The sequence below is a fragment of the Manihot esculenta genome, chromosome 10 (genome assembly GCF_001659605.2).
Source record: "Manihot esculenta cultivar AM560-2 chromosome 10, M.esculenta_v8, whole genome shotgun sequence".
Classification (NCBI taxonomy): Eukaryota; Viridiplantae; Streptophyta; class Magnoliopsida; order Malpighiales; family Euphorbiaceae; genus Manihot; species Manihot esculenta.
Window position 1 is genome coordinate 29,692,386 of NC_035170.2, and position 26,513 is coordinate 29,718,898.

Here is a 26,513-nt window from a genome sequence, read left to right on the forward strand (position 1 = left end):
AGTATTTTGCTTTAAACACTCTATAACAAAGAGTATTAGGATTTGTTAAGAACATTCACAGTTGTTTATTAAGAAAAGACAAATTAAAACTCTTAAAGTCCCGAAACCCCATGTCCCCCTCTTTCTTTTTACTACACATCTTCTCCCATGCTAGCCAATTAATACCCCTCCGCCCTTCTCTTTTACCCACCAAAAACCATTAACCAATTTATGCAATTTATTAAAAATAATAATGAGAATTAAAAAAAATATTCATACAATATGCAAGTATAGCATATAACACAGATTTTATGAGAATTTCCTTACTTGCTCTCGATAAAAATCTGCTGCTCCATGAATTAATCTCCTTTTTAAATAGGTAATAAGATAATTATTTATATTAATTAAAATAAATTATTTATATTAATCGAAAAAGGTAAAAAAAATTTTAAATATGCAAAAATTAACTTAAATAATTAACATTCAAATATTCTTAAATAGGTACCAAAGGTAATTATTTATTTTAAATCATTATTTATATCAACTCGAAACGGTAAAAAAATGCTTAAAATGAGCTAAATTAACTTAAATAATAATTAACTAAAATTGGATTTTTTTTTAATTTAGAAAAAATTACCGTCAACTGTTTGAAAAACATCGTCGATTTGATTCTAAAATAATTAACTAAAACAATGAAAAAAAATTCCATCCAATGACATTATTATACAAAATTTTAAGGTTGCAATTTTTTGCTTTTCCAAATTAAAAAATTTTTTTCCCAAACTCTCATCCGAAAAAATCGGTAAGATAGATTAATTAAAAAAAAAAAATATATTATCGCGCTTTAAAAGTGGTGGAATTTAAATTATAAATTTAATTTTTATTTAATTAATTATTATATTTTATTAATTTAATTTATTTAATTATATATTAAATTTATAAAATATAATTATAAAAATTATATTAATATTAATATTAATTAATTTAAATTATTTATGATTTAATATTATATTTATTAATTTATATAATTTAATTAATTATATACTAAATTTATATAAATATAGTTATAAAAATTATATTAATATTATTATAAATATTAATTATTTTAATTTATTTACAATAAAATATTATATCTTTCATATTTATCATTCTATTTTATTATTTTTATTACAATTAATTTATAAATATTTATAAATTATAAAAACTATAAAAAAATTAAAATTTATTTTATTTCATATTTTTTTCATAATTTTTCTCTATTCTCCTATTTCTCTCAAAATACTCTATAAATATTAATTTTTAATATTCCTATAATATTGATATCTGAAAGTGAAATATAATTGATGACCGCTGATCATATAAAATTCAATATTCTTAAAAAAAAAAAATACTCTATATAGCATGAGAGCACATTTGATCATTCTTAGTATTATTTTTTATATTTTATCATTTGTATATTTTTTAATTTATTTTCCTAAGTATTTACATATATTTTTATATTTATTTTTTTAATATTTTTTACATTGATAAATATAATTAATAACATAAATTGTATTTATTCTTAGCATTAATTAAATTATATAAATTAATAAAATAAAGTGGTAAATATAATAAATATAATATTATATTATAAATAATTTAAATTAATTAATATTAATATAATTTTAATAATTATATTTTATAAATTTAATATATAATTAATTAAATTAATAAAATATAATATAATAATTAATTAAATAAAAATTAAATTTATATTTTTAATTGATTGAGTGTGGTCTGCCACGCTCATATAATACCGCATTTTTAAAATATGATAATATATTTAAATATTTTTTAATTATTTATTTTATTGCATTTTAAAACTGCGATAGAGTCTTAAAAAAAGATAAAAATCTCTCAATGTGATGGTATGCTATGAATTTATTATTTAATAAAATCCAAATTAATTTAATATAAAATTCAAAATAATTTTATACTTTTTTTTAATAACCAAACTAACTTTATCATGACAAGTTTAAACAACGTAGACCAATGTCTGTAGATCCCCTGGAAACTTCTGTTACTCAATTAACAGTGAAAGCTTATAAGCTTCCTCGAAGGTGGCTTGGAAGCATCACAGAAATATAAGAAGAAGACTTCCGAGTCTACTCCGTGTGAAGACATGCTCGCTCTAGATGAAAATTTCCTTCGCCGTCCCTTTCATTTTCCATCCTATATATCATCTGAAGGAATCTTAGAAGCGTTCATGGCGGAATTCGATATTGGGCCTTCTGCACGTCCGCTCTTGGACCATGAAAACACCACCATCTACCTAGATGTAGACGAGGAAGATAATGGAAGTACCGACGTTGATGACTCACCTCTTCTTTTGGAAACTGAGATTTCTGTTTACGTTGATGCTCAAGAAGATGTGCAAAACGGTGTGGATCCTTTGAATCATCAAAGGGTAATTTTATTTATTTATTTATTGTACTGCAAAATTCTTAGTACCCTTTTCAAGTTGCTTGCAGCTTATTGTTGTTGTTTCTGAACAGGATATGGTCGTGGAAAGGATTTTCCTCATAGCAAATTTCGTGGTGGAGCTTCCATCAGCTGTTTTTGATCAACTATCATCAGTGCACAAGCCACAGTTTGCATTGATTAGTATGGTGATGTCCTTGGTAGCTATGCTATTATCGATCATCGATCTTGCTGATAAGGGTCGAAGAGAAAGAGTTGAATGGATGGTGAGAGATCATTTACCTTGGTTTTACTCCCCACAGATAAATTACAAGCCTTTGGGGACATTTTCAGACATTGTTGGACTGGTCTGCAGCATCTTCCAATGGGTTTTTGCAACGATAGCTTATGTCTTTCTATCTCATCACTCTGACAACCCTAACAAATTCTCCGTTTGGCCTATAATCTTTGCCTTTGGTGCATTGTGTTCCAGATTTCCTAGGAACCCACGAACAGTAGACGCAGTCCATGAGAGCACAGAAACTCATCGAAGCAGACCTGGGTCACCTTCCCCATCCCCATTAAAAGATCTACGTGATCTCCAGCTTCTGGAGCTCGTACATTTACCTATACCTTCTCGTGTTGAATGTTTTCATCTTCGGGAATATATCTGTTCTGACGAGGTCACTACAAGAAGGAAGAAAGTGGGGAGAAATGGAAGAAAGAATAGACGGAGAAGAAGAAGTAGAGTAGAGAGAGAGATCATAGAGATGACTGAATGCGAACATATTAGACCCTTTACCCAAGTTTTATTACCAAGTAGATAATTCTAATGGCAAACAGTTTTACTGTACAATTTTTTTTAGTTGGTTGAGTTTACCAAGTAGATAATTCTAATGATGCAACCTTGTAAATCAATGTCATGTCATCATCGACAAGGACTTCAAGCTATTACATTAGCTGTGAGATTGCGGTAATGACTGGTAAACTGGAACATGTCCAACTCTTTCGACCATTTTGTGGATTATGAAAAGTCAAGGGTCACCTTTTCCCATCTGATATTTGTTATAGATTACAAGTTAATTTTGTTTATTTTTAATTTGAGGGATATATATATTTTTTCAAATGAAAAATAAAAATATTTAACTTGTGATTTGACGGTTCACAAATTATTGAAGACTTGCTAGTTTTACATCTACGGCACTTGTTTGTTTTTAGTCTACGCCTGTAATTAACTCCGAGAAGAATTGAAGGACGGACAATGGTAGGGGCAGCTGCTGAAGCAAACTAAATCCTTCGACGATATGACTGAATTGGAAACTGGGTATTCTATAGATATCCAAAACGTCAACATCGATGGCGATTTTGAGTCGCACAACACAGCAGATGGCTTGAATCAAAGGGTAAAACATCTACTCTGGTTTCTATCTTGTTTTAGCTGTTTCAAATGTTGAGCTTCCTTCCCCAAGTTAGTTTCTTTTCGCTTTCCCATAAGTGGGGATTGCTTCTTCTTCTCCTTTGTGAACTTGTCCATTTGAGTGAAATGAAAAATTTTATGTTGAATAGAAAGTTTGTTGTGGACAAGGATTTAGCTTCAACCATCTTGAAATAGGTCGCCGGAGATGGCTTGAATGTATCAGAGGCTGCCCTCAGCATAGATGATCAAGAAGGGGACGAAAGCAAGAAGGATAGCTCGAACCAAAGGGTATTGGTTTATTTATTTAAAAGCTGTCATCAAAGAAACTTTTCTGCATATTTCTAGCAACTTACAAATGCTCTTTCTTTGCAAAATCAGTATGTGAACGTGGAACGAATTTTCCTTATCACAAATTTTGTTATGGAGCTTCCATCAGCTATCTTCGATCAGCTATCCTCAGTTCAAAAACCCCAGTATGCATTAATCAGTATGATCATATCTTTCACAGTAATGTTCATCTGCATCATTGATCTTGCTCGAACCGGTCGACGAGAAAGAGTTAAACTGATGATGAGAGGCCATATACCTTGGTTTTACTCTCCATCTCCAAGTCACAAGCCTCTGGGGACATTTGTTGATATTGTTGGATTAGTTTGTGGAATCTTCCAATGTGTTTTTGCAGCAATTGCTTATGCCTTTCTGTGTCATAAGGCTCAAAGTCCTATCAAAATCTGTGTTTGGCCTTTAATCTTTGCATCTGGTGTATTATGGTCTAGATTTCCCAGGAATGCATATGTCCTTGAACCCTCAGAAGTTAATGCAGACAATCATGCTCATCCTCAACATGCCCTGAAATTCCATTACTTCAAATGGATCAGAAAATTTTCAAAGAGATTCTTTAGAGGGGTCAAAGTAAAGGTAATGTATTTTCTTTTTTTTTTTTTTTAATCAAATCTCAGTTTATAATGTGTGTTGTTATACAGAATGATGATGAAAAGGATGCCGACGTGAACGCCAAGGTCATCACTGTTTATAAAGTGGACATGCATTGCGAGGATTGTAGCAGAAAAATTAGACGCACTATTGAACTTTTTGAAGGTGATGCTCCATACATTCTTACATTCCTGTCTTATTTGAAATGAAATTATTGAATAATTAATAAATTCATATTTAAACACAAAATAAACATGTCTTGTCGTAAAAATTTAAGAATGATCCAACTTATTTATGGTTGTGCTATAAATTTTACTGGTGTTGGTTATTGAAGGTGTGGAAGCCGTAGAGACAGATTCTGAAGGCAACACACTAACGGTCACCGGGAAAGTAGACCCGATGAAAATCAAGGCGAAGCTGGAGAAGAAAACCAAGAGGAAAGTCGATATTTTGTCATAAAAATCTGAAATCCAAGCACGGGAGTTCTCTGCAATCAAGCATCTGTAACAATGCACATGTATATATTAAATAAAAACTACGTCGCTTTTCTTGTTCAGCATGTGGGAAGGAACAAGGTAGCACAGGAAGCCGTCCTGCTACATAGCTATTTCCAACCGGTTTGCTAGAAATATTCAAAATTTGCAAGCTATTGTTTAACCGAGAGACCCTTAAATTGTTAGGGTTTCTACTATTTCAAACTAAGGAAAGTCGCTGTACAACCTTTCTTTTTTTAGATATATTATGCAAGGAATTTTCATTCATGAATGCTTACATTCTGAAAACCACAAAGCTGCATTTAATTTCAGAGGCGTGCAAAGGTTTTCTCGAGCCATATAGAGATTGGCCTTTGAGAGAGATTGGCCTTTGAGTGCAAAGACAGAAGGGAGCTTGACTGCAAGACACGCCTGTTGAGCAGGATCTATGGTCTGCCTTAGTGATCGGACAGTGCAGAGTGAAAGGGGTCGTTGCTCAACGGATAGAAGTCACTGAATATCGTTGTATGTTATATACAGATCTCCTGGCAAGTGGAAAGTGACAGCAAGCTAAAATCAAGAAAGCTCAGGATTGATGCCAACACTCTTCTTGCAGTATATATGCCAACATGAATTTGGTATACCCTTTTAAGCCTAATCAACTATAGATTATCCTTCGTTCTGTTGACGAATTCCAAAGAGGATCTAATTTGAACAATTCATCTCTTGCTTAAGAACCCTTACAGCTTCCATAACTCCATCCTACAAGTTTGAGTTTAACAAAACTTGGATGTTAGCATTGCTGCATTATGTGTCCAATGTCACAAACAATCCAAAATTAACACTAGTTATACATTTGATTCAGGATAAGGCATTACCTCTAGAGAGATCATTTCAGCAATTTTTTGAGCACGTATCTTAACTTCAGGAGATAATGCATCAGCTATGGCTCTTGACAGCACATTTGCAGCTACCCTGATTCTGAAGTCATCCATTTTATCTGGAACTAAATGGTTTCGTTTCAATGGTTCTGGAGCAACCCCAAGCCAGTGCATCCTTTCGGCCCAATAAAATTGATCCAACATAAATGGACATATCACCTGCCATCGGAACATGCTGATTAGTGATTGGTTATTTTGAGACAGCGATATATAGAGAGATGAACAACATTCGGAAATCAAATATAATACAAATCTTTCCATAAGATTTCTAAGCAAGTTTGAGTAAGTTAACTAACTTGTAAAACTGCATTTATTTAACACACCATGCCAAGCAACACAATAAAAATTTTGAAGAAGAAAACTATTAACAGGTTAGATAAGAAGATAAATTAACAAGGTATTAGTTTTGCAATAAACCTGTGGGATTCCAGCATGTAGTGCTGCAGCAGTCGATCCACTTGTTTGTTGACGACAAGTAATGCAGAAGGAGATTAGCCACATTGCATGCTTTACATTTAATTAATCTCCCAATAAAGAAAATATATTACCTGCCCCCATGATGCACTGCAGCCAGACATTTTCTAAATAGCCAATTGTATGGTACTGTACTGTTTTGCACAGGAAAATATGTCAAGACAGAAAAAAAAAAAAAGATAATTACCACACATGCAACTACGGAAAAAGGGATCTTATTAGATAATTCACTTCTATGAAGTCCATATGCAATGTTCTCCGACAATATTGTTTCTATGCTTATATAGGTTGAATCATAAGCAATAACGCACACTCAACTTTTGATATGGAAATATATTTTATGAAGCAAGGACATTTTCAAAATCAAGGGAGAAACCTATCATCAGAAATTTCATGCAAAAAGTGGTATTTTCATACACTAATCGAATAGAGTTCCCTAGGAATTTCCATTAATCATTCTTAGTTGTTGCTGCTGCATCCAAGTTGGTCTTTCCAAGTACATTAGAAGTTTTTTTGAGTCTTTTATGTTTTGGTTAACGTGTTCTGTTGGTTGGCTTTTTCTGTTTTTCAGTATGTGTGGCATCTGTCTTTGGGTTCTCCAGGTTTCGTTCTTTAGCATGATAATGTCTAGAATGGCTGCAAAGGTGCAGTTTTGGGGTTTTTTCTACAATTATCGTGCTAATTGTTCCCTCCAAGTTTTAATAAAATTTCTCTTTATCAAAAAATGAATATTTCTTATTTTGATAGGAAATATGATATTGCAAACCATCATATTGTTTTAAGAATTTGATAATTTAATTATATATGCCAGCCTACAGAGTCCTCTCTCACCTGAGGCATGTTTCAGATCTTTGTTTTTCACTGTTTACATAAGCATAGTGTCTCCTTGAGGATCTGACCATACATACATATTCATCTTTCTATCCTTTAAAATTTATGAAAAGAATTCTGAAATTGCATTGCACAAAAGAATAAGTGAGAAAACAAAATCTCATATCCCAAGGATGCAAAGACATCATGTGGTTATCTATTTTCTTCCCATAAACTATGAATCTTCTTCTATAATCATTTAAAGGAATCAGAAAATGCTCACCTAGGAAAGCAGAAGAGACGGCCATCAAAGAGACAGACCCCCTCTTCATTGTACTGCCTTTGATCAAAATGCAAAGTTTTGGTCGCAACAACTTGAATTGCTTCATCCAAAGGCTCATAACCTGAAGAAAAAAGGACAAACCTGAAATCTGTGATCTCCAGGACAATTTGAATAACCTTAAGGAATGCTTCAGGGTGCTCCAAAAAACCCAAGCTGCAGAAGGCAAAGACAAACATGGATCAAGAAAAAAATAAGGTACGAATTTACAAGAATTCAAGCTCAAGTGTACAAATAGTTAGGCTAGGCCAAGAGTGGATTGCATTACGTCAATCTACTCCTATCTTACTATTTTTACTTTCCCCCTTTTAACCTATACTGGTTAACAATTTTTGAGAAAGACACCAAGAAAGCAAGGAACCTGCCTTCCAGCAGAACTTAGTCCTATAAAAACAGGAGGCACCATTGTCCCCAAAAAACATTGTAACTTTACATGAGCTGCACACACTTTTTCTTTTGTTCTGGTACTCCCAGGAGAAAGAAATGCTGAAATTTGTCCACATTCGTTACATGCAAACTGCCATTCAATAGGGAGGAACCAAAATCCACAAACATGAACATGTGATGGCCAATAATCTGTAAATATAAAATGGAAGCAGAGAACTTCATTAAAGAATCGTTAATGATCTGATTTGCATATAATAAAAACATTCAGGGTGCTAAAAAGTGTAAAGGGAGAACCCCTGATACATGGACTGAACTTAAGTGAGATCTTCAATAGACCAAATAGAAACACAGAAAAGAAACGGGAAACATTTTCTCTGCCTTGTCTCAAAGTACTTTGTGTCACTGCCAGACTCTAGACTATTGCTTCTCACCAGGAGACACCACAAACCCCCAACCTCTAGGTTGCAGGCAGATTTCCTAGACATCATGATAATTAACCCTCCCCTCCCTCTTCTGCTTTTTTATTTTCCTTTATTGAGAATATACAAGGCATATTAGCAGAGAACAGTTGGTAACAATATTGTATAGTGTTATAGATTATAGAAAGTAAATATATTAATATAGGAAGTAAATATTGATAAATGGGTTAGTTGCTTAATTTTAGGGACTGTATAATTATAGACTTGATTTTCTTTCCTGTTTAGATACCGTCTTTTATATATAAATAGGTTGTAATCTTTATTATGAAATACAACATCAAATATTATATTTTTACATGGTATCAGAGTCAGGTTTGTAGAGATTTATTTTCTCTCTCGTCAAGTTTTAAATTTTTGGAGACTCAGGACTCCTGTTCTTTTGTGTTATCCATCTAGGATAATATTTGTCTCTCACCGTTCACCTAGTATGCCAAAGTCGACTTGCAGCTCCCTTGTCAGATTTGTGGTTCGTTTACCGTTTGGGTGTTGGGTGAAGGCGTCTTTTTGATACTATTCATTTGGGTTACCCATAAAGAGTAACTTTTGGAGTAACTTTTGGAGACTTAGGGCTCTGTTTATTTGGGTTACCATAAAAGAATAACATTTGGAGACTTAGGGCTCTGTTCATTTGGTTACTCATAAAGGGTAACATTTAGAGACTTAGGGCTCTGTTCATTTGGGTTACTCATAAAAGATAACATTTGGAGACGTAGCGCTCTGTTTATTTGGGTTACTTATAAAGAGTAACATTTGGATCTGTTCATTTGGGTTACTCATAAAGAGTAACATCTGAAGACTTAGGGTTCTGTTCATTTGGGTTATTCACAAAGGGTAACATTTAGAGACTTAGGGCTGTGTTTATTTTGGGTTACTCATAAAGGGTAACATTTGGAGACTTAGGACTCTATTCATTTGGGTTAATCATAAAGGGTAACATTTGGAGACTTAGGTTTATGTTCATTTGGGTTATCCATAAAGGATAACACTTGGAGACTTAGGGCTCTGTTCATCAGATATTGTTCACGGTAATTATTCATCAAGTATTGTTCACGGGAATTATTCATCAAGTATTGTTCACGGGAATTATTCATCGGGTACTGTTCACGAGTACTGTTTTTCGGGGGTACTGTTCACGAGTACTGTTCATCGGGTACTGTTCACGAGTACTGTTTCTCGGGTACTGTTCATGAGTACTGTTCCTCGGGTACTGTTCACGAGTCATGAATACTGTTCTCGGATTCGAAATTCTATTCACAGTAAGGCGTTTTACCAAGCTGAGAAAATGTGGTCTCCCGTTCTAGTGCTGAATCTAAATGTCGAGTCATGGCAAAAACCGTTTGTGAAGTTTTGTGGGTACGTCAATTATTGGAAGAAGTTGGGTTTACAAATTCGGTGTCTGTTAAGTTGTATGGGACGAGTTGATTATATATGTAATAAGTTGGACATGATTAACATTTATGCTCCAACTTGAGGGGGAGTGTTATAGATTATAGAAAGTAAATATATTAATATAGGAAGTAAATATTGATAAATGGGTTAGTTGCTTAATTTTAGGGACTGTATAATTATAGACTTGATTTTCTTTTCTGTTTAGATACCGTCTTTTATATATAAATAGGTTGTAATCTTTATTATGAAATACAACATCAAATATTATATTTTTACATATAGATTGGAACAGCATGTATAGTGTTCAGAATTAATATGATGAAGCAAATCAAGGTTTGTGTGAAAAGATCAAACCCTAATAAACTCAATCTTTTCACAGAATTTAAAAGGACTAGCAAAAAATACAAAGCAAACAATTGAAAGATGATAACTTCGATGATCTCTACAGAAAACTGTAAGAAAACTGTTATTAATGCATAATCCTTGGTAATTTTGCATGCACCAAGGTTAGCATGATCAGAAATCATACTTTTAACTCTTGCCGGCCTTCAGCCTTTTGAGATTTGACTAAAATGAAGGAAGAAGAATGAAGGAAAGATATACAAATACATCTCACAGCTTGAAGCACAACAAAGAAGTGAGCAAGGTAGGAGGAAAAACAGAGTCACCTGGGCATTCAACAATTTCATTGCTAAATCCATACCTGTTACACAATAGTCGATCAGAATTGCGTATCAGCAAAAGTAGTCCATGATTAGAAATACATACCAACTTTTAAAGTTCTCAGTTTGCAATTTTAGTGAGAGAAGCAGCAGCAGCAGCAGCATGTAGAGAGAGAAAGAATAGCATGTTTCTGAAGAGAGTGCATCAAATGTTGATGCCATTTGCAACAAAATTATTGATAGTCTCATCATTAAAAGGGTGCTCATTCAATATATATTGTTGAGTTCGTATCACTTCTTTATTACTGTATTTCAGGAACTAAGCCCTCAGGTGTCTTATACTCATGATTAGTGAACACCAGGGTCAACTTGATGTATTCCCTTTCCTTCAAGCGGAATTTGAGGCCCATGAACAGATTCCTTTATCTTTTTTGCTCATAAAATATTAAATTTGTGCCATTGCATGAGTTGAGAATCCCACATTGGAAATCTATAATATAAATGGTTGGGTTGGAACATTTCATTGGCTAATCATTTTGATGTGTAAAGTGACTCAAAGTGTAGGGCCATATTAAACACTGTAATTTACTTAGCCCTCTCTCTAAATTTAACAGTATGCTCCGAAGATGTGACTTACAAGAGAAGGGGAGATGGTGGCCAATCATGCCATGAGGGAAGGCCTGTTACAGGATCCTGCATTCATGGAATAAAATATTTGATGAGTTTATAGATGTATTCTAGTATAACACAACAAGGATATATCAGAACATTGATAGAGTAGGAAACAGTGCTCGTCATATAATTGAATCAAAGAAACAAGGAATTCCATCTTCAAAAGCACCAACTGTAAAAGGAATAGGACTCAGATTCAGATCATCACTTCTCCATGATCCCCAGCTTTCAGTAAAAAGCGGCCACATCCAATGAATCACGTCTTTCCAGCAAACCTATCTTCATGAAGAAGTCAGAAGTTTAATAGTCAAGGTGCATATCAAAAATCATTCTGAATATAACAGGAGGTGTAATAGAAATAGAAATATTTTTTCCTATCTAGAAATGCTACACTACCAGTCAATTTTTAAAGGAGAAAGAAAAGATTCTACCAAGGGAAGTCAAAAAAACCTTGTTAGTTGGAGCTTCTTGGAGATATTCATAGAGAAGGGGAAGCTCTTTTCTGAACCGACACTCAAATGATGAAGGTGCACTGCAGAGCACATGAAGAAAAAATTTTGCGAGTAAAATATTGTTTCAAAAAAAATGAATGCTGACAATCAAATATATATAAAACTTTTTCTCAATATTTCCTGAATATGGCACTTTGAACTCGTACATGTAATTGAAAAAACATCCATACATGCTACAAATAATTGTATATTCCCTTGTTTTTGCACATGTACATAAGATGAAGAAAAAATTGAAATCTCTTGTATATTTATTTATAATCCTATGTTCATAAATACGTAAATTTTTACATATACACTCATTTAATACAAATGGACATGCACAAAAATGAAGAATCATGTATGCAAATTCCTTGAGGCATAATTCAGGAATGTAAGACAATAATATTGCACTACCTGTATGGAATAACATAAGGAGAAGCAACTACACAGCGAACACGAAAATGTTCTGCAAGGCTCCATCCTTCCTGGCCCAGTATGTAAAGAAATTTTTTCTTTATCAGGTGACACTTCTATGAACGCAACCATAGGCTAGATTTTCAACTTACTGAAACTATTACATAGACCTTTTTTTTTTCAAATTATATGGACTTGAATTTTTAGTAAAAAATACCAATGCAAAAAAATTGATCACAATAAAATCACCCTCCATGCTTGGGCAATTTCCAAAAATTCCTTCAACTACAGAATAGCATTCTTGTCTATGTTCCCTTGTAATAATCCTTTTCTGAAGTGAGAAAGTTGATTCCTCTGTCTCTGTAAGAAAATGATGCATCAAATACTTAAAATTAAATACAGAGTGGTTAATTTTATCCTTTAGTCATAAAGTTCATTTAATTCCACAATCATAGACCTCATATATGATATATAGACCACTTCTCATTTGAAAACAGTAATACAAACCTGTATGAATAGAAAGGACAGGTGGTGATTTAATAGGAAGAAAAGCAACATGTCTGTCTTCCAAATGAGACCTTAAATTCTGCAAAACAAACATCAATAAATAACATAAAGCCAAAAGGCACATTGTATCCAAAGGACACAGAATAAGAAAGCCAAAGGGAAGAGCATTTTCTTGTTTTTATTTCTCCAATATGATGCAAACCTCGTGTGCTGAGTGTGTTACCAGAACCACATGATATTGTTTTTTATCATAAGCAAAAGCTGCAGCAATGGCCTGAAAAAGATACAGAAAGAACTAGAGAGTTCATATAAAACTAAAAAAGACCTATCAAACACTAAATTTCCTTAACATCAAGAAAATTCAAACGAGGAATCATCTAAAAAAACCTATCAAACGCTAAATTTGAAAGCAGAAATCAAGTAGTGAAGGCTCTTAATTATAATCATAGCCTTGAAAACAACAAAGAAAGAAAATTTACTTGATGTTAAGTACTTACAGCAATTGGATAGACATCGCCTTTGGTACCAAAAGCCATGAAAAGCGCCACCGGTTTCCTCTTCTCCGTCTCCGTTTCCATTTTCCGCACCGCTGAAGCTCGGAAGAGTTGCAGAAACCTTACTGGATCCAAATTGATGTAGGCTCAAATCGGGCCTAGATAAATTTTGGAAAAAGCTTGATTTTGCTAAATATAAATAAAATTTAGAAAAAGGGAAATATTATATTCCATAAAATAAATGAATTTGCTTTTTTATTTTTTATGAAATAAAAAAGAATTACGGTAGATGTTATTCTTTATTTTAAAATATTTTTGGGTTTCTTTTTTTTTTGAATAAAATATTTTTGGGTTTCTTATTTTTATTTTTAATATAATCAAATGTTAAGTTAGAAAAATGAAAATACGTAAAAATAATGTGAATTAATTTTTTTTAATAATTTATTATAGATTAAACATAGCATGAATGAATATACATTTACATATGCTAATTAATTAAATTCATTTATAAATTTTGTTAAGTTAATCAAGACGAATCCGAAACATATTTAAAATTCAATTAAAAATGTTTACCAATTATGACGTGGAATTTTGTTATATTAAATTAAAATACCATGAGCTAAGCTCCCACTTTATCTCCATAATCTTCTCCAGCTAAATCTCAAAAAATATAATTGAAATAATAAATACTAATTATAAGAAAACTCTTTCTATAAAAAAATATATTAAAATGTAAATTTTAAGAAATTATTAACTAATTCATAATTCTATTAATTAAATATTTTTCGATTTAATTTCCATAATTTAAAAAATAATTTTATTAATTAAGTAATTTTTATTTAATTTTTATAATTTAAAAAATAATTTTATTAATTAAATATATTTTTATTTAATCTCTATAATTTAAAAAAAATTTATTAATTAGGCCTCAATTTTATAAAAAACATACTAATATTTTAGACTTTTTATAATTTTTAATGACTAAAATTAATAAACAAATTAATAAATTAATAAATAAATTTTTAAAATGTCAAATATATTTTAATATATTTTTTAAAATTAAAGAATTAACTAATAAATTTTAAATTAAATAGTAATTATTTTATAAAAAAATTATTGGATAAAGAGTTTTTTTTTTTAAATTTTTTTTTGTCAACTAAGAGATTTTTATTGCCAAAAATTGGAATCACTGTACATCAAGTATAATAAAGAAAACCTAATGGCTCAAAAACAAAAGCCAAGTAAAAAACCAGCACTATAAATCCCTTTAATCAAGAATGCCTACAGCATCCACAGCAACTCATCCATCAAAGCACACTCACCAACAAAGGCAAATTCCATTTACCTGCATCACCTTCCCCATAAATCAAGAGATCCATTTGTCAGCAACACTAATACACGGCAACGTAACAACCAGTAGGCATTACACCATTAATCAACAGCAGCAACTTGGCTCTTCATTACACAGCAACCTGACAGATAACAAGCAACACAACAATCCAGTACCAATCCAATCCACATATCAATCAGCAGCAACAAACAAGGTTCTCCCTTAAACAGTCCCTAGCAGTTATCAAGCCACACAGCAACAATCAACAACAATCTTATGCAGTCCAGCAACATCCCTGCATCAGTTCAATACTCCAGGATCATAGCAGAACTAATTCTGCAGCAATATCCCTGCAATATTATCAAACTAGTTCAATTTTAAAAACAGGACCCAGCTCCAGCTGCACCTCAACCTTCCTCCCCAAACCCACCCCTTCACCACCTACTCCGGTCCACATTACCATTTGGGTCAATTTGCATTAGCTTCAATTTTATACAACTAGCAATTAGCTTTTGGTCAACAAGAATTTATTGGCAACCCAGCAATGTGTATAACACTGTATACAGCCCCTGCACACACTATATCAAACCCAATACTATAACAGGCCAAGCCTCTATGTACAAACACCCCACAAATGCAAGACCATCACCCAACAGTAACAAATTAATCATAAAACTAAACCCACGCCCAATAGTTTTCCACAGCAGAGACCTTTGTTATACACCAAAATGCCACAAACAGATTAAGGCACATCAGCAATTAGTAACATATTTGAACAACCCAATCAGCCAACAATGAACTGTTATCATTACAGCTACATAGCAAAACACAGTAGAAATGCAACCCACCAACACTAACCAGGGATAAACCACCAGAAATTTATCAGAAACAGACAACCATAATCATCCTAATTCCAGTCATCAGAGAAAATCAGCAGCATTCAACTTGAACAAACACCAGCAATAATCAGAAACCACAGAGCACAAGCAACAAGGAGGATCTCCAACAGCACATCAATCATATCAGCAATCACAGAAATAGCACTCCCAGGATGCCAATGCAATATAGCAACCACAGCACACCAAACCCAGCTCACATCAGCCTATCACCTAACAATACACCACCATTTATACAAACAAACCAACTCCATATACTCCAATCCATATCTTTTCTGTTTACATTTTCTTCAGTCATGAGTATTATTTCTTTAAAGATAAGTGAATGATAACAATCATGCAAATTAGAAGATTTCATTCATGAAAACAAATCCATAATTGGATTGAAAAAAAAATAGATATATAAAAGATGAAATTTTTGCAATAAGAAATATGGGATGGAGTTACCATTACAGAAAGTACAGAAACAAAAACATGAAAACTGATGAGCAATCACTTTTAGGAGTCTCAACTCTTTATTTGCCTCTTTTTTCTTTTAAAAGAAAATAAATTCCCTCTGTTGTCATGCTGTTTATCATTGTATGCATGTACAGATTCTTATCCAGTATCTTCTCTGTTCTCTCAATCTCTCAGCTTAAAATTGATGGCTAGTTGTTGCTCTTTTTCATCTCAGGGTGATCTTTGTTGTACTTTCCCATGAGTTGATCTAAATCATTTTCCAAATCCTTTTCCAACTCAAGCAGCTCCTCCCAATATTTCTTCATAACTGAAACCTTCTTGTTTCCGTGACTTTTTATCACCTTCTTCATATCTGCTTCAAATTCTTCCATCTCTTTATCCTGAAATTTTATGAAACTAACAATCTCCTCCATCCTATTTGCACATAGATTTCAAAAACATTGTAAGTCATATGAGCACAGGATTGAACACAATAATTTTAATTTCTAGCTATGAATTTTCTGATTAATCAATAGAAAGATAGGGTGTGATGTATTTCTTAACAAGCTAAAAGGACTTTTGTTAAATGCTTTCTTGCCTAGATTGTTGTCGGTCATGTAACTGGTTTCACCTGTATGCCAACACCTCCATGATAGCACAAAGCAGCTGTTTTTCCTAGGGACAATGTTAGCTTTAGCATGATAGAGAAGGCACTTTACCTGCTTGTATCCTTTATGGTACAGAGATTTGCATTTGACTGCTCAACTTTCTCCCACTTTTCCTGTTGTAACTTCTCAAAATTATCTTCTTTTGCATATATAGCCTCATGGATAATTTTGATTTGATCCTTGAAAAATTGTTCTTGGGAATCCATCTGAAAAATAATGCATTAGCATGGTAATACAACAGTAAGAAATTGATACCAGCACAAAAGTATAAAACAGGGAAAAAGAGGAGAAACTGGCTTAATCCTTCCTTCTGAATTAGTGAAAATTAATTGAAGGTAATGCAGAATTCCTACAAATTATGATAACAGTGGCATTAGCTATTTCTTTGAATACAATAACAGAGGGTTTAAGTAGTCTAAATTAACTACGTGACAGGAAAGAGTATGAACTACTAAGACGAACAGCTTGTATCAATGTGATTATAGGTATACAAATGTGAAGACTATAATTGTAATATGCAATTGATGGATTGATACATGATGCTTTAACTCATTCTAGTAAAACAGAGAAAGGGTGTACAAGGAATTCTGAAAATGATTCTTGAAGATAAAGGATGTACAAGGAATTCTGAAATAAGATTCTTGAAGATATATTCAGTACCCAAAAAAAGAATTCATAAGTAATGATTGCTACATAAACTGCAGAAACAATTTCTTACAGCCAGTGTTATCAAGACGAGAGGTGATACTAAGGCAATAGGGTTCGGCAAGAGACGCGAGGGGAGGCGGCGCCTTTTTGAGGTGAGGCTACTTATATATATATATGTGTGTGTGTGTATATGTGTAGACATATATGTCTATATATATGTATAGATATTATATTAATTCCTCCTTAATCAGTTAACATAATTATAAGGATATATATTCCTAATTAGTTAACTAAATTTTAGGCATACTTATTAAAAATATGTAATCTTTTTCAATATTGGAATGAATTTGGATATTGAAAATCAACTATGTAGATATTATATTATTTCTTTCCTAATTAGTTTATATATATATATATATAATTAGTTAGCATAATTATAAAGAGATGCATCTCTAATTAATTAGACTAATTACAGGATATAAATCCCTAATTAATTAGCATAACTATGGGGGTATATCCTCTAATTAGTACCTAAAATTCAGCTCTCCAATATGTATTAGAGTTTGGTCTTTAAAAAGAAAGAAAAAAAAAAGCCATGCATGTTGTTTTCAAGAGGCGGCGCCTTGCCTCGCCTCGCACCTCAAGCCAGGTGAAGAAAAGCGCTCGCCTTTTGGAAGAGGTCTCGCCTCATTGGTGCTTTTTAGCGCCTTTAATAACACTGCCTACAGTTGAGAACTACTAGCTTTGTTGCTTGCATGTGTTGTTCTTTCTTTGTTCTGGAGCACAAATTTAATTATCTAATGCCTCTTAATTGTTGCAAGTTAGCAATGTACTATATCTACATAAAACATATGCAGAATATACAAAATTTCTTCAAGTATATTTAGATGTTATGGTCTTAGATAGTGAATCGCGTCACGAGACAATGGACCAGGAATAAATTCATCAGAGGGAGTTCTTGACACCTCAAACTCGTTGTTGAGAGAGATTTTTAAATTTCAAATTCATTTGTAATTAATATGCTTGTTTTATTGAATAATTAGAAACTTCTTATATAATGGATGTTTTTACAATCTTGGTACTTCTAACTAAAGTAGAAATCTAATACAAGTTACTATTGAATAACAAACTACTAAGATAAGATACTAAAAATCTAATAACAAATTATTAAGATAAGAAACTATTAGATAAATGCAATCTACTTTTTGTTGATTAGTTGATAGACGTTTTCTAAAATTTGAACTTTGTTGAAGAGTAGATTTGGTCTATTCATTATCCATAATGTTACTCCCCTCCTTGAAAATAATTTTATCCTCAAACTCAAAGGTAGACTATGCACCTTGAAAATAATTGATAGACACCCATATAATTTCAAATTTAGGACAACCTTGCTAACTAACTAATACTTTCGAAGCTCAGGTGTTTGGCTCAAAGGCTACAACTTTATGCCTCTTATCATAATCCTTTTTCATGTGTTTGAGCTTTTTGATTGTCGTAACTGTATGTAGATTTCACTCAAAGCTAAATCACATTCTTTTAAAACATGATTTACTACCTCCACTCTTATAGATCTAAGAATGTACAATGATAATAGATCATTTGTGCAATTGCAAGAGGAAAAGTCGAGTTTGGCATATTAGAGCGCCACGTGTCCTTCTGTCCTCAATAACTTGTTGACCAAAATTGTGCTCCCTACTACTTGTTATATCTTGGTTCTAGTTTGTCCCCTATTAAAGGTTCGAACTAGTTTAGAAATTCATCAAGTTAAGTCATCCAATCGTGCATCGAATCGTTACATGAAAATATTCAATTTTTCTTCTAAATTTATTGGATCAACCATGATGATTGGCTCAAATACCAAATTGTTATGGTTTCAGGTAGTAAATCATGTCACGAGACAATGGATAGGGAAGGAGTTCATCAAAGGGAACTCTTAATGTCTCAAACTCATTAATAAGAGAGAGTCTTAAATCTCAAATCTCAAATTTACTTATAATTAATCTACTTGTTTTATTGAATAATTTGAAACCCCTTATATAGTGGAGGTGCTCACAATCTTAGTACTTGTAATTAAAATAGAAGTCTAATACAAGCTACCAATGGATAATAAACTACTAAGATAAGATACTAAAAATCTAACAAAAAATGTATTTATTGTTGATAAAATAAAATCTTAGTTGATAGACTTTTTCCAAAATTTGAACTCTATTGAAAAATGGTTTGGTCTATCCTTTATCCATAATAAACTAAAAGGAAACCATGATAATTAGCACTTTCTAGTTTCATTGCATCTGATAGATCTATCAATTTAAGCAAAATACCAGCATCATAGCACTTAAGTAGAATTCACAATTAAATCACAGCATCAGTGAACTTTATTGTGATAAAAGATACAGTGCATCATATAAGGAAATAGATGATAATGATAACAATGCAATTTGTGATTCAAAAACTATCACCTCTCCCTTGTTTTCTTCAAGCAACAATTTAGTTTGTTGCCTCATAATGTGGCTCTTTTCTATATTCTTGCGTAGCTCCTCGCTCAATCTGCTTACAGACTCGGCTAGAACTTTCGAATGCTTTTGTTCTTGAGTAGTCTTGTCCTTAAACTTGACAAGTTGTTGGCTGTTCTCATTTATTTGCTTTATTCGTCTCTCAACCATTTCTTGGTATGACCTTATCTCATATTTCAACTTGGACCTCCCTAATCAATCAAGTTAAACACCATTACCAAAATTCAATTGTCAATAAGGGAGGTGGAGTAATAGAAGTGAAAAGCAAATGAAATGTATTGCCATAGTAGAATATTTACAAAACATGGTTGCCAAGTCACATTCTAAATTCTAGGCAGTAAATACCTTCAATCTAGGTCCCCTATTCCATAGTAAGCATGGAGTATTTGACTTGAAGAGATGCATTCCAACAGTTGTCCTAAAAGTAGGCTAGCTTTCATATTTTCAGTTGTTCACACACACACACGGACACAAAGGTAAGGAGTGGGGGAGAGAGAGGACCTTGAGAATGCAGGTTGAAAATATCCACATCTTCTTTCAAAGCCATGTACCCATAGAGCTGGCGCTTCCCACCTGAACAGAATGGAACACGATTACTATTCCAGGCATCCCTGTCTCTTCCTTGCTCTTTGAAGTGCTTGTGCAGACGAGCAGCCTCTAAATAACCTGCTGCTGTGTCATCAAAAATCAACATACTCATCCCTCTATGCCCTTGTGGACCATATGAATGTCGAGCCTTCAGTGCAGCATATGATTTGAAGTGATCCAGAAGCTCTTGGTTTCCCATGCCAATCCACTGCTAGAATGCAATTCTTAGTAGAAAATAAGTAGCTATAACAGATTCAAGAAGTCTGGCTCAAATAAATAAAAACCCCTAATAAATTTTTTTTGGATATGACATTATGCTCATATCTTGTTGTTTGTTCGCATAGTAAACAGGCTAGCCTCATCAAACAAAGCAGAAAACATGACATTACCTTGCCATTTTCCTCCTGCTCATATCTTGTGTTCACAATGACAACCATTGGAGGCCAAACTATTTCATAATCTTTGACTTTCTCATTTAGACCTTGCCATCTGCCAAAGGCTACACCAAGTGGTGCCAATGAAATTCCCCTCCTTCGTGTCTCTTCATCCAAAGTTTCAGCAAGTACACGATGGAGCTTTGCCCTTCTTGTCTTTCTTGTCATGGCATGATACATCAAAGGCTCCAGGCCACGATACCAGTCAATAGCACCAGGACCCCCTTTGCAAGCAGGGCAATGCCACTTTCTTCCTGGTGAATTCATCTCCTCAACAGTTAGTTTTTCCAAGTCTTCAAAGAATCCCTTGAACCAATTGTTCTTCTTGCGCATCTCATGGCTCCTTTCACTCGTACACGAATCAAAATCATCATCAAAGAATTCATCATCACTACTGTCAAATATCTCATCATCGTCATCATCATTGTTGTTATCAACAATTCCGTTCTTATCATCACTAACACCACCAAGTTGGCAGTTGCAGTGTTCATCCTTCTTCATCTCATCCCCGCCATTTAACTGAGGAGAACCAACTTGAGAATCAATCCCACTCTGTCCCTGCTCAATGTAGCTGTTCTGCTGAGAAGATAATTCACTTCCAGAGATCGAGAAATTCTGAAAAAAAGGAATTTGATTTGTCCTGGCATTGCCATTGCTATTGCTTTGCATCCCAAGTTTATGCATCAAATTTGGACGTCCCCATGCACCAGTATAAATCTGAGGACAACGGCCCTCTGCACTAATCTTTCCATCATCAAGTGAAGATTTTGCATTGATATTTGAGACATTTTTACTCAACGACTTAACACGGTGACCACCAGAAAATTTTCTATACACGCTCCCCAGCTGGGGAAATGGATCACTGTTATCATCCATGATGTGGGTCATTAATTGCCTTATCTAGAAGCTTTCTTTGATCAAATGATGTCCTGGTTTCAATTTTTTTTCATAAAAAAAGAATCAGTTCAACAATCTGTAGTTTGTTTCCTCAAACAAACAGCTACAGACAAATTTGGGGCCAACCAAGTGGATCCCATCTTTGTAGAAATGAAATCTCATTATTTAATTTGAAGGGCCATCCAGAAGAATGAATTGATTAATAACAAAAACTGCATGCAAACAAATATTAATCTTTTTTTTTTTTACCTGCAAATGAGCAAACAACTATTAATCAAGAACTGAAGAAACCCAGAAGAGAATATGCACTGACGTGGCACTATTGCATATATTTTATTAGGAAATTAATATATAAAACCACAAGATAATATTAATAAGAAAAGGCACAGACTTCAAGAAACAAAAAAGCCACCGTTACGTAATCACCTCACCATCAGCTAACTGAGCTATAAATCTAACCCAGAAGAGCTGAAGAGACATATAGTCGTGCAACTTCCGGACAACAGAGAAACCAAGCATTGGAGTTAACTATTTCCAGACATTAGCTAAAAACTTGCAACCCTTTTCTCATTGAATAGATACATTGATTTATAAGCAAGAATGTGCCTCAACAAATCAGGCGGTACCCATCAATATACATCACGAAAAGAGGAAACCATCAGAAAAAGCAGAGAGAAGGGAAGTGAGAAAATAATGAAAGATCTTGATAAATGTTTGATTGGAAATTAAAGAAAAAAATCTTGCCAAAAATGAAAAAGTGGAAGTAGAAAAATGCAGGGATGGAAGAACCTGGTGATTTCAGGGGACTGGCACACAGAAAACGATCACCTTTGCTTCCGCAGATACGTGTTTTCATTATGTGATGGCTTGCTGCCATGAGTCTATGATAAGGAGGAGAAGGGGCAAAAAGGGAAGAAAAAAAAAAGCGCTAGATTCGAGAGCTGCTTTTTTTTTTTATAATTCCTGAGAAATTATTAAAAAAAAATAATTCCAAAATAGAGAACTTTCCATTTTGACAGTATTAAAATTGAAATTTTTTTAATTATTATTTAATTTTTATTATATTAAAGAATTTACTAATTAGTTTTTTAATTTTAAAAAATATATTAAAATATTTTTTAAATTTTAAAAAATTTATTAATCAATTTTTTAAAAATATTTTGTTATTTAATCTTTATAATTTAAAAAATTATTAATTAATTTTTAAATTTTTTTAAAATTTACTAATTAATTTTTTTGTGTAAGAATATTTCAAATTTTTTTATAATATTTAATGATTAAAATTTATAAAAAAAATTAATTAATAAATTTTCTAAAATATTTAATATATTATTTAAAAATAAAATATTAATTAATAAAATTTTCTTTATTATAAAAATTAAATATTAATTTTTTTTAATTTTTGAAATTTTATATTTTAATTCCATTGAAGTGTAGTCTCTATACATATTTAAAAATAGTTTTATTTTTTCAATTTAATAAATTTAAAATACTTAAAATAAATTATTAATTTTTTTAAAAAAATATTGCATTTTCCAAAGCACATTAGATTCAAGACAACAAATCAAAACATCAAAACCCACGATCTAGAATGAAGAATCCATAATCCGAACTTGATTTCGACCAAATCAGCCCGGCCACCGAGTCACCATTGGAATTATTGACGAAAAAGAAGCAGGAAAAAAATACACTGACAAAATGCCAACAGCAAATCCAAATGAAAATTTTCGCAACATCAGGAAGAAGATAGAAAGACACTGCTAAATATAGACTTGCTTGTAAGCAGATTCAAAACGGGAAGGACCGCGACTGGACAAAAGCAGTTCAAATGAGGATTAAATATAAACGTAATTCGGTAATAACTATATTTGAATAAATTTTAGAGATGATTTAAATTTTATTTTTTTAATTTTTATTTAAAAAAAATAAATAAATAAAACCGTTCATAGAAAGAAAAAAGCTGCGCGACCAGAGCTCAGCCATCATCAAGCGTAAATGCAATTTTAGAAATTGATTTTCACGATTGAAAATAAAGTCGCTAATTAGAAAATTAAAAAAGTAATTTATTTTAATGAATACTTTTAAAAATATATTAAAATAAATTTATTAATTATTTTTTTATTAAATTTAATTATTAAATATTAAAAAAATTTAAAATATTGATAATATTTTAAATTCATAAATAGTTTTTTATGTATCAATTCAGGATAATAAATTTTAAAATAAAGAACGCTTTTATATTATTTGTTATATTAAAAAAAAAAAAAAAGATTCTCGTTATAGAGCAGCTATTTTCACGGTGAAGTGTGGGGGAGGGGCTCCCCCACGTGGTTCATCGTGTTATTGATTTAAATCATTTAATACTTTTAAATCATTCTCTATGTAGAAAATATTACTTTTAAATTTGATTTCATACTTTCTCCAAACTAAAATTTCAAAGGTTCTAGATTCTTGTCCGATATTTTAAATAATGTAGTAAATATATCTCTTTATTTTATATTTTTTATTATTTTAAAATTATTTTTTTAAACTATATTAATATATAAATATATTATAAAAAATTTATTATTTAATTTTTAAATATTATCTTTATTAATAAATCAATTCCTAAAAATTCAGTAAAATAATTTTATTTTTTATCTCCATCAATAAAATAATTCTTCAATAAAATAATTTTTTTATAATGATTTAGGATTCGGACCGCTACCGACGCTAAGGTTTAGATCCACTTAAGGTCACCGAAACCAATAGCAAGTCTACTATACGTCCTGATACACCTGATAAAATCTCATATATGATCACACGAAAATATAAACATAAATATTTCATGAACCAAAACTCGATCTGTTTATGTACCAAAACTGAAAATATAAAACTCACACTAGAACCCTCATCAAATGCTCCAGTATGGTAAACATAATATGTCTCAATTTTAGTTCAAATATAAACTCATACTTAAAACTTTTACATAAGAATTATGGAAACAGGAATTACAAGGACAAAAATTAGGGCAAAACACAATTCTAAAACCATAAAGCAATACATGTCTATATCTCTACTATTACAAATGACTATACCAGCTATTCAGCCGACTCTCTCGAGCTAACTCTGATCCTGCAAACCTGGAGTTAGGGGAAAGGGATAAAGTACAAGAGTCTAGTGAATAGAACATAAAAATAGTTCAATAAACATATAATCGAATGAAATTCATCGCCACACAAACAATTCACAGATTTGTCACTAGCTAGTAACTCTCTACAAATTCCAATAGTGTCGGGCCCACGATGGGTGCTCTTCAAGACTTCCTCTTAAACATATCATACTATATCCATAATGCTAGGGGTGTAGAATGGGCAACCCTGGTTTTTCCCTTACATAGTGCCAGAGGCGTAAAATTGGCAAGTTTGGTCTTTCCATATCCGTCATAACATATCATACGGTTATCCAATATCCATCCACAACAACAGTAAATTATGCAATGCATAATATTCGTGAATTCTAATGCAAATAACCTAATATATAAACATGGCATTTGTAATACATAAACATATCATACTATATCCAATTTTATTAATTTCTTAATTACATTTTTGTTAGATAATAATTCCTTTTTAAAATAATATTTTAATTTCTTATTATTGAAATTTATTTAAAATTAAACAAACTCTATGATTAATTAAAATTTTAATAACCAATTAAATTTGAGATTTTTATTATAATAATTCTAAATTATTAGGGTAATTTTAGCAATTGAATTACTCTCTTTCCTTTCGAGTTTTTATATACTAATTTGGCTTTTTCTTTTTTTTGGTTTGTGTTTTTAATATTTTCCATTTGAACAAAAGCTCATAATACACGAATTTAGAATATTATTTATTTTAATCATGACATAAATAGAATTTAATAAATAAAAATTATATATTTATTCAAATAATAACATAAATTATTTGATATAATAAATTAATAATTATATTACCTGTTTTAATAGCAAAATAAATAATAAAAATATACAAATAATAACATTTATGGCAGTATGGTTGTAATATTCAGCTAAATTTTGATATTAAAATTTTTAATTTTTGATGAAATTTTAATTGAGATTTAAAATTTTAAAACTGAAATTTTAAAAAAATAAAATAGAATTTTTATAAAAAATAAATTTGAAATATTTTAAATGTGTTAAAAATTATATTAAATAAAAAATAATAAATTTGTTTGATAAAAGAAATAGTAATTTGTTTTGTATCATATTTTACATTTTAATATATTATGTATATTTATATAATTTATCAGTATATAATGCCAAAATAATAATTTGATTAGTTAAAAAATAAAAAATTTGAAATAAAACTATTAAAAAATATATAAATAAGTATATGGGAATTAAAATATAATAATTAAAAATAATAAAATTACTTTAAATTTTTATTTATTATTTAAATTAATTTTGAAGTTTATATAAGTTTAAAATTCTTAATTGAAGTTATGCTTAATTTCTTTTACTCAAATTTTCTTATTATAATTGAAATGGTTAAATAAATGTTTTTCTTTAAAATTTTCTAAAAAATTAAAACATTTAATTATTGTAAACTTTTTTTTTCCAAATATTGTAAACTTTAAAAATTAAAATATATAATTTGATATACACTAAACCCCACTTTAAAGAAAAATATATAAAAATTAAAAATAATTCTATTTAAATTAAGTAATATTTATAACATTTTAAATTAAAATTAAGTAATGAAAAATAAATTAACAGAAAATATTTTTTAAATATAAATTATATTTCACAAATAAATA

At 31.3% G+C, this 26,513-nt stretch overlaps 3 protein-coding genes across 6 annotated transcripts; 1 reads left to right on the plus strand and 2 right to left on the minus strand.

Annotated features, from left to right (window-relative positions):
- The first annotated feature begins 3,435 nt into the window (after positions 1-3,435).
- On the plus strand, positions 3,436-5,529 carry LOC110624561. The gene is made up of 5 exons (XM_021769757.2): positions 3,436-3,821; positions 4,031-4,123; positions 4,214-4,753; positions 4,819-4,933; positions 5,103-5,529. Exons 1-5 carry the CDS (start codon positions 3,723-3,725, stop codon positions 5,225-5,227), a joined length of 972 nt encoding a protein of 323 aa, XP_021625449.1. The 5' UTR covers positions 3,436-3,722; the 3' UTR covers positions 5,228-5,529.
- Positions 4,155-13,467, minus strand: LOC110624560 (sterol 3-beta-glucosyltransferase UGT80B1). Of its 2 annotated transcripts, none has more exons than XM_043960821.1 (15): positions 13,305-13,467; positions 13,010-13,081; positions 12,808-12,886; positions 12,518-12,660; positions 12,301-12,371; positions 11,846-11,927; positions 11,569-11,670; positions 11,361-11,416; positions 10,730-10,764; positions 8,172-8,382; positions 7,750-7,962; positions 6,731-6,790; positions 6,600-6,639; positions 6,159-6,341; positions 4,155-4,684 (listed from the first exon to the last, which is right to left on the minus strand). In XM_043960821.1, exons 1-15 carry the CDS (start codon positions 13,383-13,385, stop codon positions 4,643-4,645), a joined length of 1,470 nt encoding a protein of 489 aa, XP_043816756.1. In that variant the 5' UTR covers positions 13,386-13,467; the 3' UTR covers positions 4,155-4,642. The 2 variants fall into 2 exon arrangements, with proteins under 2 accessions (XP_043816756.1, XP_021625447.1); XM_021769755.2 differs by lacking the exon at positions 4,155-4,684 and adding an exon at positions 5,867-6,003 and having other exon boundaries at positions 6,120-6,341.
- A 2,438-nt stretch (positions 13,468-15,905) lies between these two features.
- On the minus strand, positions 15,906-22,636 carry LOC110625379 (protein SUPPRESSOR OF GENE SILENCING 3). 3 transcript variants are annotated; one of them, XM_021771010.2, is made up of 6 exons: positions 22,503-22,636; positions 20,772-21,745; positions 20,296-20,590; positions 19,741-19,985; positions 16,685-16,839; positions 15,906-16,366 (listed from the first exon to the last, which is right to left on the minus strand). In XM_021771010.2, exons 2-6 carry the CDS (start codon positions 21,702-21,704, stop codon positions 16,333-16,335), a joined length of 1,662 nt encoding a protein of 553 aa, XP_021626702.1. In that variant the 5' UTR covers positions 21,705-21,745; positions 22,503-22,636; the 3' UTR covers positions 15,906-16,332. The 3 variants fall into 3 exon arrangements, with proteins under 3 accessions (XP_021626702.1, XP_021626701.1, XP_043817191.1); XM_021771009.2 differs by having other exon boundaries at positions 15,906-16,400; XM_043961256.1 differs by lacking the exon at positions 22,503-22,636 and adding an exon at positions 22,140-22,473 and having other exon boundaries at positions 15,906-16,400.
- Between the last annotated feature and the right edge of the window lie 3,877 nt (positions 22,637-26,513).